At 39.7% G+C, this 17,778-nt stretch overlaps 2 protein-coding genes and 1 non-coding gene across 3 annotated transcripts; all 3 read right to left on the reverse strand.

Annotated features, from left to right (window-relative positions):
- Window positions 1–278: 278 nt before the first annotated feature.
- LOC117701895 (olfactory receptor-like protein I9) lies at window positions 279–1,671 on the reverse strand. The gene has a single exon (XM_034493306.2). The coding sequence runs from the start codon at window positions 1,666–1,668 to the stop codon at window positions 724–726; it is 945 nt and encodes a 314-aa protein (XP_034349197.1). The 5' UTR covers window positions 1,669–1,671; the 3' UTR covers window positions 279–723.
- Window positions 1,672–10,177: 8,506 nt separating this feature from the next.
- On the reverse strand, window positions 10,178–13,806 carry LOC117701896 (olfactory receptor 1468-like). The gene is made up of 2 exons (XM_076706316.1): window positions 13,546–13,806; window positions 10,178–13,145 (listed from the first exon to the last, which is right to left on the reverse strand). Exon 2 carries the CDS (start codon window positions 13,102–13,104, stop codon window positions 12,163–12,165), a length of 942 nt encoding a protein of 313 aa, XP_076562431.1. The 5' UTR covers window positions 13,105–13,145; window positions 13,546–13,806; the 3' UTR covers window positions 10,178–12,162.
- Window positions 10,239–10,345, reverse strand: LOC117701898 (U6 spliceosomal RNA). Its single transcript, XR_004605890.1, has one exon. It is a non-coding gene; the product is annotated as a U6 spliceosomal RNA (small nuclear RNA).
- Window positions 13,807–17,778: the final 3,972 nt, after the last annotated feature.

The raw sequence follows: 17,778 nt of genomic DNA on the forward strand, positions 1-17,778 counted from the left end.
GCCCATGTAAACATGGATTTAAATCTATCTGTTGGATCCTGGAGAGATCAGTTATAAATACACTACTAAATAAAGATAGTGTCTACCTACTTCCAAAGTCTATGAACAGGTAATAGTTATTAAAAAATTAGTGGGGCCCCATGAACCTTCTATCTTTATCTTTTTTCCTCCTTTAAAAATATTTTTGAGAATTTTAGGAGCTTCTAGACATCACTGGAAATAGTCAACAAAAATCTATGCTAGAAAAACAACACAGACAAGACACATAGTCTTGGGAATTAAGTGATGCAATTATTTAATGACAAATTGTAGAAAGAACATGTATAAGATTGGAAAAGGGCTGGTAAGTTGGGATACTTGGATGCTATTAAGAATTGATCTGAGATTATAGAGTATAGATTTATAAGCACACAGTCAAAGCACACATTTGGACAAAATGATAAAATGAAATAAATTAATATAGAAAACCATGGGGATTAGAGATTTTAATCTATATTACTGTTTCCAGTATTACCTGGACAAGATAAAATGTACATATTCAGATACCCCAAACTCACTGCCCAAATTCAACTCCTCATATAAACGTCTTCTAATTTGTGTGGTGAAAAGTTATGTGGTGGGACCTTTAAACAGAGGGATCCATGGTGAGGAAAAAATTCTGTAGCAACATTATAATATTAATATTTTCTAGAAGAAATTATACAAAAATCTGAAGTATTACCATCATAGGAAAGAGGGAATTTGTTTTTTGCACATTAGTTTTTCTAATGCATCTTTTATGTCTCTGTTCCTCAGGCTGTAGATGAAGGGGTTCAGCATGGGCGTTACCACTGTGTACATTAAAGACATGATGGTCTCCTTCACGGTAGTGTTACTAGCTGAAGGACATAAGTAGAGACCAATTACTGTCCCATAGAACAGTGAGACCACAGACAGGTGAGACCCACAGGTAGAAAATGTTTTATGGATGCCTTGAGAAGAAGGAGCCTTGAAGATGGAGGAAACAATTCTTGCATAAGATACAATGATGAGAAGAAAAGGGAGTACAACTATAGGTCCCCCTAAGATAAATATTGCTAATTCATTAGCATGAGTGTCAGAACAAGCCACTTTCAGCAGAGCAGACATATCACAGAAATAGTGAGGGATCACATTGTACTCACAGAATGACAATCTGGCCATGAGCAGGGTGTGCAGCAGGGCATGAAATGTGGTCAGCACCCAGGACAGCAGCACCAGACTCACACAGAGCTTGGTGCTCATGATGCTGTTGTAATGAAGGGGGAAGCAGATGGCCACATAGCGGTCATAGGCCATGGCCACAAGGAGGAAATTTCCAAGGTCTCCAAAAAACAGAAAGAAGTATATTTGTGCCAGGCAGCCTGCATAGGGAATTGATGGAACTTGGCTCTGCATGTTCTGCAACAACTTGGGCATTGTGACAGAGGAAAAGCAAAGGTCAGCAAAGGATAAATTACTGAGAAACAAGTACATGGGTGTGTGGAGATGGGAGTCCAGAAGAATGAGGATGATGATGACAAGGTTCCCCAGGATGGTGGTGAGGTACATGGCCAGGAACAGGGCATAGAATAGTTGCTGGTGCTCAGGGGCAATGGGCAGGCCCAGGAGGAGGAACTGGGAGATGACAGTCTGGTTTCTTCTAGTCATTTGTTTAACATAAATGCCTTTTCAGAAAAAATAGTAGCAGTTAACATTCCTAATGAAGGTGAATACATTTCAAATTCATCAGACATTCAGAAGATGTAACAAATTTACATGCTGTTCAGTAATATCACAAGTAGTATACTGTTTAGACCAACATGTCTTTATCAGTAATTATTAAGGACTTATTAAATTATCTTTAGCATAATTTATCAGACAGTTCTTTCCTAAGCAGTTTTTCTATTTAGTCTTGGCATGAAATTCATTTGCTCTTCTTGGATTTTACCTGTTAGTTATCCTAGATGAATTGAATCGCTTTGCCTTGTGAATTTATCATTTTCTCATGGCGTGATTTTTTTCTAAAGAAGTTTTCCATACTTTAGCTATCCATTCATATATTTAATAATATAATACATATATTAGTATAGAATATACATATTTCTTTAAGCTTTGCAGAATGAAAACTTACTCTACTTGACCACTCTAAAACTTGACACTTTGTGATCAAGTTCAGAGAGGTAATTTTGTATTTATTAAACACTAAGGATATGAATATATGAATGTTTTTAGTAATTATTATAGCTTAAAACACCTACAGAGGATATTACTGATATTGATGTAGGAAAATCAATGTGATGATAATTTTATAAATTATTGAAAACTATAAGAACAAGCACAAGTTGTTCTTGAGTTCTCCCTCATCCATGTATACCATTAAGGGAAGGATATTTTAAGGCCCTAATGACAAGTTTTGACTAGTGCCAGTCAATTCTTAATGCTGTTAGGAAGTATTTTTAGTATTATCAGTGTTGAAGTCAGTAGACCTAGCAAATCACTCTTAATAACATGACAATTTCTAAGTTAAAGGATATATGAGAAAATGTGAAGTCTTCCAAAGAAAAATTCTGCCTCTAGACTCAAGGCTTTAGCTTCTACTCTTTGTAGAGACTCTTGAGGCTGGCTCTGCAGGTTATTAGACCCTCAACTGCTAACATTGTATAGGCTGTATCCTTTAAATAAATTGCCATTTCTGTTCTGTTTTTCTGTCTTCTTCTAGACAATCTTGACTAATGAACCTTAGCATGTTTTAAGCTGGCAAAGAAATGGGGAAAGGGCATTAAGAGACATGTGAGGCTAGGTGTGTAGTCAAATTGTATAGTGTTTGACCAGCATGCCCAATGTTTAATAAAACCATACAATTGCCTCAGGATGAAGACAATGCTGTTAGGAAGGTATTTTTAGTATTATCAATGTTGAAGTCAGTAGACCTAGCAAATCACTCTTCATAACATGACAAGTTTCTTCATTCTGTTGATGGATATTAATGCAGCTGTATGCAATGAGGCATACTTCAGAATCATGTTCAGTATTATGGATGGATGAGGCATGTAGGTAAACCACAACCTAGTTTCCTAAATTCTGCTTCCCCTGGGACAGGTGCCACATCCTGCTACGATGGGTGTCGTAGCATGTATTTGTAATCCCAGTGCTCTTATGGAAGATTAAAGAGGAAGATAAGATAATCCTTGGAAGATTGGAGGCCAGGTAGCTTGGCATAAACTATAGCAACAATAAGTCCTTGCATATTGTGAAATATACATGACTTCTGATATCTCCTGACATCTACATAGACAGATAACAGAGACAAAGACATAGACACAGACAGAGACAGAAGGATAGAGAGACAGAGACTGAGACACAGAGTGAGGAACAGAAAGGAGATAGAGAGAAGAGACTTAAAAACAGAACGACTATATAGCTTGTCCCTGTATAGTAGTGCAGACTTATGTCCCAGCACTTGGAAGGCTGAAGCTGGAGACCACAACTCAGGACACAGTGAATATCTCCTCATAGAAATCCAAATTAAATTACATAATTCAACTCAGTTTCCTAGACCTGTTATTTACTTGAAATGATATGGTTTAGGAGAATAATTGAAGAAAGAGTGATTGTAAGGAACCACATAGATACTAAAATGTTTATTAATATTAATCACAAACCAAATACTTCAACTATATGACAATACTACAATTCAAAGAGATGACAAAGAGGTATATTATCATACCCCAAAGACTGTCCTGTGAATATGCAGTTGGGAAGAAAAAGAAAATACTCTCAAGTTCGAAGGACAGCAAAGGAATAGCTCACTATCCAGATAATTTACCGTGGATGGTCAAGGGTGATTCCTAAATCCTGATAAAAGATTGTGTTCTTTTTATTCAGTGTGGACACAGGTAGTCATCAGGTCTGTGGTCCTTTGCAGTATCTACACCACATTTCACACTTCCTCTGCAATACATCTCTATAATAAGAGGCTGTGTGTCCCAGAGGAGTTCAGGAGCTGCAGTAACTCATTAAAGACTATAATTATTCAGGACCTCTATAAGGCCAGTTCTCTCAGTGACCTATAGAAGTGACTGATAATAGTCACTGATCACAGATGATTACACTTTGAGGGTAGAGAAGTAGGAGAGAAACTTATGGGTGAACGTTAACTTGTTTGTTTGGTGTAGTTTATTCTTTGTGGGGCAAAGAGGAGTGTCTTGAACAGTTACAAAGTAAACAGAGCCTACATACTAAACAAAATAATATTTCTTAGAAGATAATTTTAAGTGACTTTTAAAGGCACATTATTTAGAGAGGTTGCAGGTTGACAGTCTGTCCACTATGTTGTAACTCGGTAAAGAAGCCCTTTGAGGAATTAGTATGTTACAGGCATAGATCAGACTTTTATGACCCAAATTTCTAAAGCTGCTCATAATGTTAAGGATAGAAATATGTGAAAGTTACACTTCCCAGGATCATGTTTAATTGTTAAGAAAGTAAAACACACATTTCCATTCAATTAGATTACTTTTGGCTTCTTGGCTCTAAGAAAAATCTCAATGGCACCCAACACCACCACCACTTGCCCACACACTCTCTCTCTATTTGTTGTTATATTACTGCCTAATGCCCATGTTATTTTGCAGTGATAGCTGATATCCATAATTATGTTTTTTACTTTCTTGCACGTTACCACGTGTGCAACTGATGTTGGAAGAGTTTTTTTTTGATGTGTTATAATGCATATTTTCCTTCTGAGGAAATCTACATATCTATTATTCTTATGTTAATTGGGACAATATAGGTCATATTAACATTTATTTTTGGACATGAAAATGCTACTAATTTTGTTTTTTTTAATTTTTTTTATTTATTTTTTTAATTTTTATTTATTAGATCTTTCATTTACACTTCAGATACCATCCCCTTTCCCCATTCCCCCCCCTTAGAAAACCCCTATCCCATGCCCCCTTTTCCTTTTTGCATTTATACATTTTTTTAAGAAATGTTAATCATAGGCTTTATAAGTTTGGTATTGTTCAATCAGAGGTGTAACCCACTACCCAACCTAGATATATCAACTGTCTTTGACTGGTGGAGATTCATGAACATCTGCTTCCCTGTCTCCCCCCTCTATCTCTCTTTCATCACCTAGCTTCTCCTCTCCTTCTTCTTCTCCTCTTCTACTCCTTTTCTTCCTCTCAGTACTCCTCCCACCTTAGCTCCTCCTACACATCACCCTTCCTGTTAAAAGGAAACTTTTCTCTCAAAATACAATTAGAGCATAATTATGCCTATTTTGTACCAGTGAGGTACAAGATAGTCCTAATACCCAGTCCATCCTTTTGTTGACTAACCAGCACCTCTGTCATCTATCCTAACTAAAACACTTAGTTCTGAACCTGGCTTTTTCCTTGGCTTTAGGATGAATGTCAGCTGATGGACCATACACTCAGATCTTTTCTCTCAAAGTAAATAGCTATAAGTTTTCAACCCCGTCAGAAATCCAGAATGACTGAGTTGACTATAATTGTGGGAAGCACAAAGCATAGCTTCTAAAACTTAGCCAATTTATAGAGACCTCTGAACACCTGGACACTCGCTCTACTTCAAAACGTTGGAGCATCTGTTCTTCTGCCTTCTGGCCCAGGATCATCTGACAGACCTTAGTGCTGCAGAATTATTAAGGGCTGATTACTCTGTCTAGGCAGATATAATCAGTCGACTATTCTGCAAGTGTGTCCTTTTTCTGGACAGTAATTTTGTCTGTAGAAGGAAAGTGGCAATTCTTGCCTAGTGGCTGTCTCACCACAACTGGAGTAACTCCAAGGATGCTCAATTTCTTCTTAGAATTTAACATAGGAAGCTGTCCGGAGCAGACAGGTCTCTAATGAAAATGAACATTAATACTGAAATGTTTGTCATGTCAATTCTAAGGATTTCTGATGTTTTGAAAACCAGCTATCCATGTAAGGTAATCTGGACTGTTGCCTGTTAACTCCACTCAGCTATTTCTAAATAAAACATAGAGAACACCCTTATAATAAACTCCAAGTCATGAATTTGCTATAGTCCCTTAACTCACAGGCTGACCATCTCAAATCAGTTAAAAAAGTTAAAGAAGGACTGGGTCTAAGCTTTGTTTTCCTAAGTGTGTTATACTGGTACAATGCCTATGAGAGTAACAATATTCATCTCACTCTTATATCACTAAGAAGCTCATGCCAATGAAAACCTTAAAATTTGTAAACAAAGTAAAATGGTGCCATTTAAGAATTTATATCTTCATCTTGATATTAATTATACAGATTTCTACTAATAGGTTATGGCTATGCAATAAACCCTAGCTAATCCTCTCTATTCCGACAAAACCACTACTTTTCCCTAGGGAGACAGCCCAACATTTACCACCTTAGTCCCCATGCCCAGGGAATAGGGGCGCTGACTCATCATTAGCTTCTTCAAGCTGATTATGGGCGTTGAGATATTAAAAGAGGAGTGGGGGGGATAGCAAATTGACAATCCTCTGATGCTGTGTCTTCGCTGCCTCCAGATGGAATTCATGGACCTCAGAGGTTTGAGCAGGTCTGTCCAGCTTGCTTGTTGAGTAGATACACCAAGGCTGATCATTCTGCAATATACAATTCTCAAAACAAATTTTAGTATCAAGATAGTTTTTTTTTAAAGAGGGCTGACATTTTATTAAGAATGTTGGTTCTAACCGCTTTTCTATTTTTTTCCCCTCTTTTATTGGATATAATATTTACATTTCAAATTTTATCCCCTTACCATATTTCCCCCACCACCCAGGAACCCCTTATCCCATCCCCCCTCCTCCTGCCTCTATGAAGGTGTTTACCCACCTTCCCCCTGCCTCCCTCCCCACCCTCAGATCCCCCCCCCCCTCAGTGCTCAGCCTTCAGGGTACCAATGATCTTGTCTCCCACCTATGCCCAACAGGGCCATCCTCCCCTACATATACAGCTGGAGTCATGTGTCTCTCCCTATGTGCTCCTGGGCTGGTGGTTTAGACCCTGGGGAGCTCTGGCTGGTTGGTATTGTTGCTCTCCTCACAGGGCCACCAGCCCTTACGGTTCACGGTTCCTTCAATTTACTCTCTAACTCCTCCATTGGGAACTTTGATCAGATTAATGGATTGCTGTGGGTATCTGTCTCTGGGTATGTCCGACTCTGAGAGACCTCTAAGGAGACAGCCTTATCAGGCTGCTGTCAGCTTTCCCATCCTGACATCCCTATCAGTGTCTATTTTTGGTGACTGCCTATGGAATGAATACCCAGACACAATGGTCTCCCTACAACCCCCCCTTCAGATTCTGACCCACACTTTGTCTCCATATTTGCTCCCTTGGTTATTTAGTTACTCCTTCTAAGAAAGACCTAGGCATCCTCACTTGTTCTTTCTTCTTCATGAGCTTCATGTCGTCTGGTAGTTGAATCTTTGTTGTTTCAAACTTTTGGGCTAATCTCCGCTTATCAGTGAGTAAATACCATGTGTGTTCTTTTGTGATTGGGTTACCTCACTCAGGATATTTTCTAGTTCCATCCATTTACCTAAGAATTTCTCGAATTCATTATTTTTAATAGCTGAGTAATATTCCATTGTGTAAATGTACCACATTTTTTGTATCCATTCCTCTGTTGAAGGGCATCTGGGTTCTTTCCAGCTTCTGGCTATTATAAATAGGGCTGCTATGAACATAGTGGAGCATATGTCTTTGTTATTTGTTGATGCATTTTCTGGGTATATACCCAGAAGTGGTATAGGTGGGTCCTCAGGTAGTGCTATGTCCAATTTTCTGAGGAACCGCCAGACTGACTTCCAAAGTGGTTGTACCAGCTTGCAACCCCACCAACAATGCAGGAGTGTTCCTCTTTCTTCACATCCTCGCCAGCATCTACTATCACCTGAGTTTTTGATCTTAGCCATTCTGACTGGTGTCAGGTGGTATCTCAGTGTTGTTTTGATTTGCATTTCCCTGATGACTAAGGATGTTGAGCATTTCTTAAGGTGCTTCTCAGCCATTCGAGTTTCCTCAGTTGAGAATTCTTTGTTTAGCTCTGTACCCCATTTTTTAATGGGGTTATTTTGTTGTTTGGCGTCTAATTTCTTGAGTTCTTTGTAAATATTAGATATTAGCCCCCTATCAGATGTAGGATTGGTAATGATCTTTTCCCAATCTGTTGGTTGCCGTTTTGTCTTGTTGATAGTGTCCTTTGCCTTACAGAAGCTTTGCAATTTGATGAGGTCCCATTTGTCGATTCTTGATCTTAGAGCATAAGCCATTGGTGTTCTGTTCAGGAACTTTCCCCCTGTGCCTAGGTATTCGAGGGTCTTCCCCAACTTCTCTTCTAATATTTTCAGTGTACCTGGCTTTATGTGAAGGTCCTTTATCCACTTGGAGTTGAGCTTTGTGCAAGGAGATAAGAATGGATTAATTGCATTCTTCTACATGTTGACCTCCAGTTGAGCCAGCACCACTTGTTGAAAATGCTGTCCTTTTTCCACTGGATGAATTTAGCTCCCTTGTCAAATATCAAGTGACCATAGGTATGCGGGTTCATTTCTGGGTCTTCAATTCTGTTCCATTGATCGTCCTTTCTGTCTCTGTACCAATACCAAGCAGTTTTTATCACTACTGCTCTGTAGTACAGTTTGAGGTCCGGAATGGTGATTTCCCCAGAGGTTCTTTTATTGTTGAGAATAGTTCTCGCTATCCTAGGTTTTTTGTTATTCCAAATGAATTTGTAAATTGCTCTTTCTATCTCTATGAAGAATTGATTTGGAATTTTGATGGGTATTGCATTGAATCTGTAGATTGCTTTTGGCAGGATAGCCATTTTTACTAAATTAATCCTGCCAATCCAGGAGCATGGGAGATCTTTCCATCTTCTGAGATCTTCTTCAATTTCTTTCTTCAGAGACTTGAAGTTCTTGTCATACAGATCTTTCACTTGCTTTGTTAGATTCACTCCAAGATAATTTATTTTATTCGTGGCTGTTGTGAAGGGTGTCATTTCCCTGATTTCTTTCTCTGCCTGTTTATCCTTTGAGTAGAGGAAGGCTACTGATTTGTTTGAGTTGATTTTATATCCAGCCACATTGCTAAAGTTGTTTATCAGGTTTAGGAGTTCTCTGGTGGAAGTTTTAGGTTCACTTAAGTATACTATCATATCATCTGCAAATAGTGAAATTTTGACTTCTTCCTTTCCTATCTGTATCCCTTTGACTTCCTTTTGTTGTCTAATTGCTCTAGCTAAGACTTCCAGTACTATATTGAATAGGTAAGGTGAGAGTGGGCAGCCTTGCCTAGTCCCTGATCTTAGTGGGATTGCTTCAAGTTTTTCTCCATTTAGTTTGATGTTGGCTACTGGCTTGCTGTATATTGCTTTTACTATGTTTAGATATGGGCCTTGAATTCCTGATCTTTCCAAGACTTTTAACATGAGGGGATGTTGAATTTTGTCAAATGCTTTCTCAGCATCTAGTGATATGACCATGTGGTTTTTCTCTTTGAGTTTATTTATGTAGTGGATTACATTGATGGATTTCCGAATATTGAACCATCCCTGCATTCCTGGGATAAAGCCTACTTGATCTTGATGGATAATTGTTTTGATGTGTTATTGGATTCGGTTTGCGAGAATTTTATTGAGTATTTTTGCATCAATATTCATAAGAGAGATTGGTCTGTAGTTCTCTTTCTTTGTTGGGTCTTTCTGTGCTTTAGGTATGAGTGTAATGGTAGCTTCATAGAATGAATTGGGTAGTGTTCCTTCTGTTTCTATTCGATGGAATAACTTGAAGAGGATTGGTATTAGGTCTTCCTTGAAGGTCTGAAAGAATTCTGCACTGAAACCATCTGGCCCCGGACATTTTTTGGTGGGAAGATTTTTAATGACTGTGTCTATTTCTTTAGGTGTTATGGGACTGTTTAGGTGGTTTATCTGCTCCTCGTTTAACTTTGGTACCTGGTATCTATCTAGAAAATTGTCCATTTCCTCCAGATTTTCCAATTTTGTTGAGTATAGGCCTTTGTAGTAGGATCTGATAATTGTTTTAATTTCCTCTGTTTCTGTTGTTATGTCTCCCTTTTCAGTTCTGATTTTATTAATTTGAATGTTGTCTCTGTGCCCTTTGGTTAGTCTGGCTAACGGTTTGTCTATCTTGTTGATTTTCTCAAAGAACCAGCTCCTGGTTTTGTTGATATTTTGTATAGTTTTTTTTGTTTAAAAATATGGAACGCTTCACGAATTTGCGTGTCATCCTTGCACAGGGGCCATGCTAATCTTCTCTGTATCGTTCCAATTTTAGTATATGTGCTGCCGAAGCGAGCACTACCAATTTTGTTTTAAAGGATGTACCAGGAAAATACATAGTTTTATATTTTGCTTGGTCATAAGCATCAACAACCCCAGGTACAATGATACCTCTATTCCAGCAGTCAGTGGAATGACCCCTTCACAGGGGTCACATAAGCCCATCAGAAAACACAGATATTTACATTATAATTCATAATAATTGAAAAATTACAGTTATAAAGTGGCAGTGAAAATAATTTTGTGGTTGGGATCACCATAACCTGAAGGTCTGTATGAAAGGGTTACAGCATTAGGACAGTTGAGAACCACTTATGAATTTTCTATATATTGGTTTAGGTAAGAACTCATAGTTGTCTCAACTTCCAATTTGATAAAACATTGTGTTTCATTCCATGATAGAACCATCCATGAGAATCCCACTATTCACTACTATGAAATGTATAATTATACAGTTTTTTTTGTGCATTTACTTGTATAGTTGTCACACAATCATTTTCTTTAAACAAATTTCTGTGCCACTCATTGCTACTGTGAATTTTCTCTAGCCAAACATCATGCAGCCAGAGGAACACATTCTACTCCATGCATTTCTCTATTGTTAGTATTTGAATCAATTGGACGGTATAATATACACTTTAATCATTTTCTATTATTATGTTGTATTTCAAGGTAAATGTATACAGGAATACACATCAATATTTCAATATTCAGGAGAGGAACTCATACAGGGCAGGAACTTGGAGGCAGGAACTGATGCAGAGGCCATAGAAGGGTGATGCTTACTGGCTTGCTTCCCCTGCCTTGCTCAGCCTTCTTTCTTTCTTAAAGAACCCAGGGCTACTAGCCCAGAGATGACACCACCCACAATGGGCCCTCCGACCCTTGATCACTGTAGGGAGCCGCGGTGAGGGGTGACAGTATTCGCCATTACAAGATGGCGCTGGCATCCGGTGCTCCCACAAGTAAACAACTAAATTGCGCAGGTGCAAGAGGTGAAATCATGCCAAGTCACTGCCCATCCCGGGGCATAATATGGGGTGATGAGTGAACAGCCAATCAGAAGTGAACACGCCACTCTAGGGTGCATATAAGCAGTGCCTTTTCCGGGCTTGGGGTCTTCCGCTTCAGTTGATACAAGAATAAAGCCTCGCTGTAGTAACTACCCGAACACTGCCTCCCATGTCTCTCTTGTGGGTGAGAGGATTCGGAAGGGGCGCGGAACAGATCACTAATTGACAAAATGCCTTACAGCTGGATCTCATGGAGGCATTTCCTCAAGGGAGGCTCCTTTCTCTGTAATGACTGCAGCCTGTGTCAAGTTGACACACAAAACCTGACAGTACAGCTTCTCTAAGGCAAAGGACACCGTGGTCAACAGGACAAAATAGCAGCCTAAGGAATGAGAAAAGATTTTTATGAACTCTATATCTATGAGGGTGACCCTAGTGAGTACTCCTAGTAACAGAGAATACTAACTTAAACTAGCAAGGCTTCTGCTGGTGGGACTGTGACACCATCCAAGTCACAAAATATACAAACATCCAATTAAACCAACATCATTTGTTGAAGATGCTTTCTTTTTTCCATTGTATATTTTTGGCTTCTTTACCAAAAGTCAGGTGTCCATATATATGTGGATTTGTGTCTGAGTCATTTTATGCCACTACCATGCAGTTTTTATTACTATTGCTCTGTAGTACTTCTTGAAGTCAGGGATGGTGATACCTCCAGTAGTTATTTTATTTTGTGTAGTGGTAAAATGTTAAACTGCTCTGAGCTCCCAGCAGGTATGCACACCTTCTGTGGGTGTGGCAAATCAATACTCAAGTGGAATCATGACAAAGAGATTTTCTTCTTGCAAAGGACTCTTATTAGGGCCTGTTTCATATCTTTGTTCCTCAGGCTGTAGATAAAGGGGTTCAGCATAGGGGTCACCACTGTGCACATCATAGCCATGACAGTCTCCTTCACAGTAGAGTTATTAGCTGATGGACATAAGTACAGACCAAAAATTGTTCCATAGAACAGTGAGACCACAGACAGGTGGGATCCACAGGTGGAGAAAATCTTTTGTATAACCCGAGTAGAAGAAATCTTCAGAATGGAGGAGACAATTTGTACATAAGACACAACAATGAGTAAGAATGGAATGACCATAGTAAGCCCTCCCAAGATTAATATCATTAATTCATTAATATGAATGTCAGAGCAGGCCAACTTAAGCAAAGCAGATATGTCACAGAAAAAGTGGTGGATAACATTGTCTTCACAGAATGACAATCTAGCCAAGAGTAGAGTGTGCAACATGGAATACAACATGTTAAATACCCAGGACATCAGCACTAGACACACACAGAGTGTGGGACTCATGATGTTGGTATAATGCAGAGGGAAGCAGATGGCCACATAGCGGTCATAGGCCATGACCAAAAGAAGAAAGCTCTCCAGGTCTCCAAAAACCAATAAAAAGTACATTTGTGTCAGGCAGCCTGCATAGGAGATGGATGTGTCCTGGCTATGCATGTTCTGCAGCAACTTGGGCATTGTGACAGAGGAAAAGCAGAGATCAGAGAAGGACAAGTTGCTGAGAAACAAGTACATGGGTGTGTGGAGATGGGAGTCCAGATGAATGAGGATGATGATGATGAGGTTTCCCAGGACAGTGGTGAGGTACATGACCAGGAACAGGGCATAGAACAGGTACTGGTGCTCTGGGGGGATGGGCAGGCCCAGGAGGAGGAACTGAGAGATGACAGTTTTGTTGTTCATTATCATTCTTCATCTCCAGTATTCTAATGAGTGAATATCATTGTCCTCTAAAATTCAAAATAAAAATGAACATTTATCTATGATACATGTTCTACAACAATTGATCTGCCAGTCATCATAGAAATTATATTTTTCTCCATTAATTAATTTATTCATTCACTTTTAGATCTGGATCACTGCCCCCCTCTGGGTACCCGCCTTACATGGTCCTTTCTACTCTCCCCCACTTCTCCTCCCCTTCTCCTCTGAGAAGGTGAAGCACCTCCCAGGTATCCCCCAACCTGGCACTTGAAGTCTCTGTAGGACTGTGCACATCCTCTCCCACTCTGGCCAGACAAATCAGCTCAGTTAGGGGAATTCAAACCACAAATAGGCAACAGCTTTAGGAATAGCCCCTGCTCCATTTGTTGGTGGAACCACATGAAGACTAAACTTCACATCTGTTACCTATGTGAGTGTGGTGGTGGGAGGTTAGGTCCAGCCAGGGTATGATCTTTGGTTGGTGGTTCAGCCTCTGAGAGTCCCCAAGGGTCCAGGTTATTTGACTCTGTTGGTCTTCTTGTGGGGCTTCTGTGCCCTCCAGGGCCCTGGGTCCTTCACTCAACTCTTTCATAAGATTCCCTGAGCTGTGTCCAATGTTTGGCTGTGGGCCTCTGCATCTGTTTCAGTCAGCTGCTGGGTGGAGGCTTTCTGAGGACAGTTATGCTAGACTTCTGTCTGCAAGCATAACAGTATAATTAACAGCGTCACAGACTGGTGCTTGCCCTTGGGATGGGTTCCAATTTGGGTCAGTTATTGGTTGGCTATTCCTTCAGTCTCTGCTCCATCTTTGCCCTTGCATTTCTTGTAGAAAGGACAAATTTTGGGTCAAAAGTTTTGTGGGTGGGTTGTTGTTCTTATCTCTCCACTGGGGGTTCTTCCTGGATTTGGGAGGTGGCCACTTCATATGATCACTCTAGGAGTCTAAGCTAAAATCACCCCCATAAACTCCTGGGAGTCTCCCTCATCCCAGGTCTCTGGCATGTCATGAAGATGACTCCCACCCCCTACCCACACCAGCTGCCAATTTCCATTTATTCTTCTGGCCCTCTGGCCCTCTCTCCTGTTTCTCTCCACACTTGATTCCAACCCTCCCCATTTCCCTACCCATACTCTCTCCCACCCAGTTTCCTCCCTCCATTTGTCTCCTATTACTATTTTATTCTCCTTCTAAGTGACAGTAATTATAATCTCAAAACTCCTAATGCTTGTAATCATAACAATCATTAATAATTTTCAATTTTTCTTTGATAGGTTCCAATATCTCATCTGTTTCTAGACAGTTCTGTGCCATTTCTACTGAGAGACAAAATAGACTAATGCTTTTCTCTCCTGCTACCTGCTCATCCTGGGTAATTGTTGTTTGTTCATTTGTAATTTGCTATTATTTTGCATATTCTTGAAGATGTTCTTGAAGAATTTGCTTAAACTTTACCATCATAATTTTATATAAATTTCAGAAAAATCTCACATATCCCAGTGCCTGTTAGCATTTCAAACTCAGATGTGCACGTCCCTGTAACATACAGATTTCTGTTCCACTGTTAACTAATCATCCTCCTTCCACTGCTTGTATAACAGGCATCAGAAGCTCAAAAGGCCCAAGTGAAATTCATGTCTTCACTTTATTGTCTCTAAAGCACTCCTCATTCTCTTACCTCTCCAGTCTGTCATAGTACAGCAAAAAAAAAAAAAAAAAAAAAAAAAAAAAAAAAAAAATTCATTTTTTTTGTCAGAAATCTGTAAACCCAAGAAAACAGTCATGATAACTCTGGAAATTTATGTGGATTAACAGCAAGACACCTGCCTATTTTCTTGAATGGCCTCAGCTCTGCTGAAGCAGAATCATAGCTGCTTCTTCATGATCCTGCTCACCTTCATTTCATTTGCAGACACAGGAACTAGCAGCCTCTGTACTATCTATACCATCCCTACTCACACCCCACTGCTGCTGCCATCCCTGGGCCTTAGGAGCCCTGCATTCTAGTGGAGTCCAGATCCTGAATAACTCATTTGTTGGGAGCCGCAGTGAGCTTGTCAGCATTCACCATTCCAAGATGGCGCGGACATCGTGTCCTCTCCACTAGCAAACAATTAACTGCAGAAGGTGCAAAGGCAAAGAAAGCACGCCAAAGTCACTGCCCATCCCAGGGCGTATTATGGGTAATGAGTGAACAGCCAATCAGAAGTGAACACGTCACTCTAGGGTGTATTTAAGGTCTTCCTGTGTTTGGCCCTTCCACGTTCTTCACTTAAGATTAAACCCTCGCTGTGGTAATACCCGAATACTGCCTCTCAAGTCTCATTCGCGGGCGAAAGGGGACACGGGAGGTGCGTATAACACTCATTAAAGATAGTAATTATGCAGGACCTTACTAGGAATGATTTACCTCAGGGATCTCCATGGAAACAAACTATAATCATCAATCTCTCCTTCTTACACTTATGAGAAAGTAGAATTTATACAATAACAACAGCAGCAACAACAAACAAAACAAAGAAAGAAATAGCAAAAATTGAGTCAAACAAAGTATGGAAAGGTGCACACTCATTCTTTGTTTAGGTAACAATCAAGGCTTATGTTTAACTGGCTCCCACTTTGTCAGGACAAATCCTAGTTTCTATATAGATATTCTCTAAATAGCATTAAAACCTATAGACTGAGTAAACAACTAATACTTCATCTCTTGGTGAGCTTCATGCATACAGATGAAGCAATTAGGGAAAAAGGAAAGTTTATTAGAGAAAAAGTTTGCATCTTCTGCCTTAGTTACAAGTGTTTAACCTCTAAAATTCTCAGGGACTCCAATAATCTAGATAGTTCTTCAAATGTTTCCCTTATCAGTCTCTAACACTATCAATTCTGTGCCCTAAATCCCATGAATAGACACATGCACACACATACACACACATACACACACACACACACACACACACACACACACACACACTCACCCTAGACATTCTTTGATTCTGGACAACACTGTCTAATGAATCTGTCACATCTCTCAAAGCTGAAAAAACTAAAGAAATGTCAACGAACCTCAGCAACTTTCTCTCAAATGGTAAAACTTATTCTGATTGCTTGCATCTTCACAGATTGACAGTGTTTGTTGCAGCTGAATTCAGATTTTTCACACTTAGACATTGTGGATTATTATTACAGAGGGGAAACCATGTAGAAGAAAACCAAACATAACTTAAAAAATGTTATCTATATGTACCCCAGCTCAGCCTCAAAAATGCAATACTGCTGCATTTGTGTTCTGAACACTGGGATGACATGAATGTGCCACAATGCCTAGTTTCTGCTTCTCATGTAATGAACACTCCTTATGTGTTTTGTATGCATGTGTGCAAAGATCAGAATCCACAGAAATCACCACCAACTATTACCACTGATGGGCCAATGGACTTCATACTTTCTTTACACCTTAAGTCCACAGTTTTCAAATGAAACAGCACATGAAAATCATAAGGGAACTGTTTCTACACTTTTCTATCTCCTTGGACGCTGTAGAAGCACTGAGTTTGGTTGAGTAGCTCTTATTTTTTTGTTTTGTTTTTTTTCGAGACAGGGTTTCTCTGTGTAGCCCTGGCTGTCCTGATACTCACTCTGTAGACCAGGCTGGCCTCGAACTCAGAAATCTGCCTGCCTCTGCCTCCCAAGTGCTGGGATTAAAGGCGTGTGCCACCACTGCCCGGCGAGTAGCTCTTATTTACATGACCACATAGATGATATTAATGTAACCTTGATGGACAGCACTTAGGATACTTTCACTCAATACAAGTAAAACAGAGATTTGTGAACTTGTACAGATAAACTAGATCATCATAATTGTTCAGAGCTTGTGAAGACCCTACAGGTGAATAGTGAACAACCCTTCAGAAGTACACCACTGAACCCCACCTCACAGGGCCGCCCCTGTGTTGAAATGCTAGGATTCTGAGAGAAAAAATGAGTAATTTTAAGGAGCCCATCAATATGAAAGGGGTTACATGATGACTATAAAAAAATACTTGCACAGCGGTGCAGTCTTGGAGACAGAGAAAAGAAGAATGTTATCATACCTCAAAAACTGTCCTGCATCACACTGGAAATTCATGTGGATTCATAGCGAGACATCTGCTTATTTTTCTGAATGTACTTGCTCTATTGAGGCCAAGTCAAAGTTTCTGGTTCATAATCCTACTCACCTTAATATTGCAGACACAGGAATTGCAGCTTCTGTACTCATCACCTATCTGCACTGTCCCTACCCACACCCCCTGCTGCCATCTCTGGACCTTATGGGTCCTACATCCCAGAGGATTCCAGAGTCTGTATAATGAACTAAAGACAAAATAATTACCTAAGGTCTTTCTAGGACCAATTTTCCTCAGCGATCTACAGTGGAGACCAATTATAATCACCAATCACTCCTTCCTACATGTAGGGCAAGGTAGACTTAAAAGAATAACAACAAAGAAAACTAACACAAGAAATAAATAGTAGCACCAAGAGAAAAAAAAAGCATGAAAAGAATCATACTCATTGTCTGCTTGGGTAATGAACAGGCTGTCTGCTTGACTGGAGTCCACTTTATTATGGGTGAGGAGTGAAGAAGGGTGACTGAAAACCACCTCAGCTTACCAGCCATT

Source organism: Arvicanthis niloticus, unplaced genomic scaffold (assembly GCF_011762505.2).
Source record: "Arvicanthis niloticus isolate mArvNil1 unplaced genomic scaffold, mArvNil1.pat.X pat_scaffold_313_arrow_ctg1, whole genome shotgun sequence".
NCBI lineage: Eukaryota > Metazoa > Chordata > Mammalia > Rodentia > Muridae > Arvicanthis > Arvicanthis niloticus.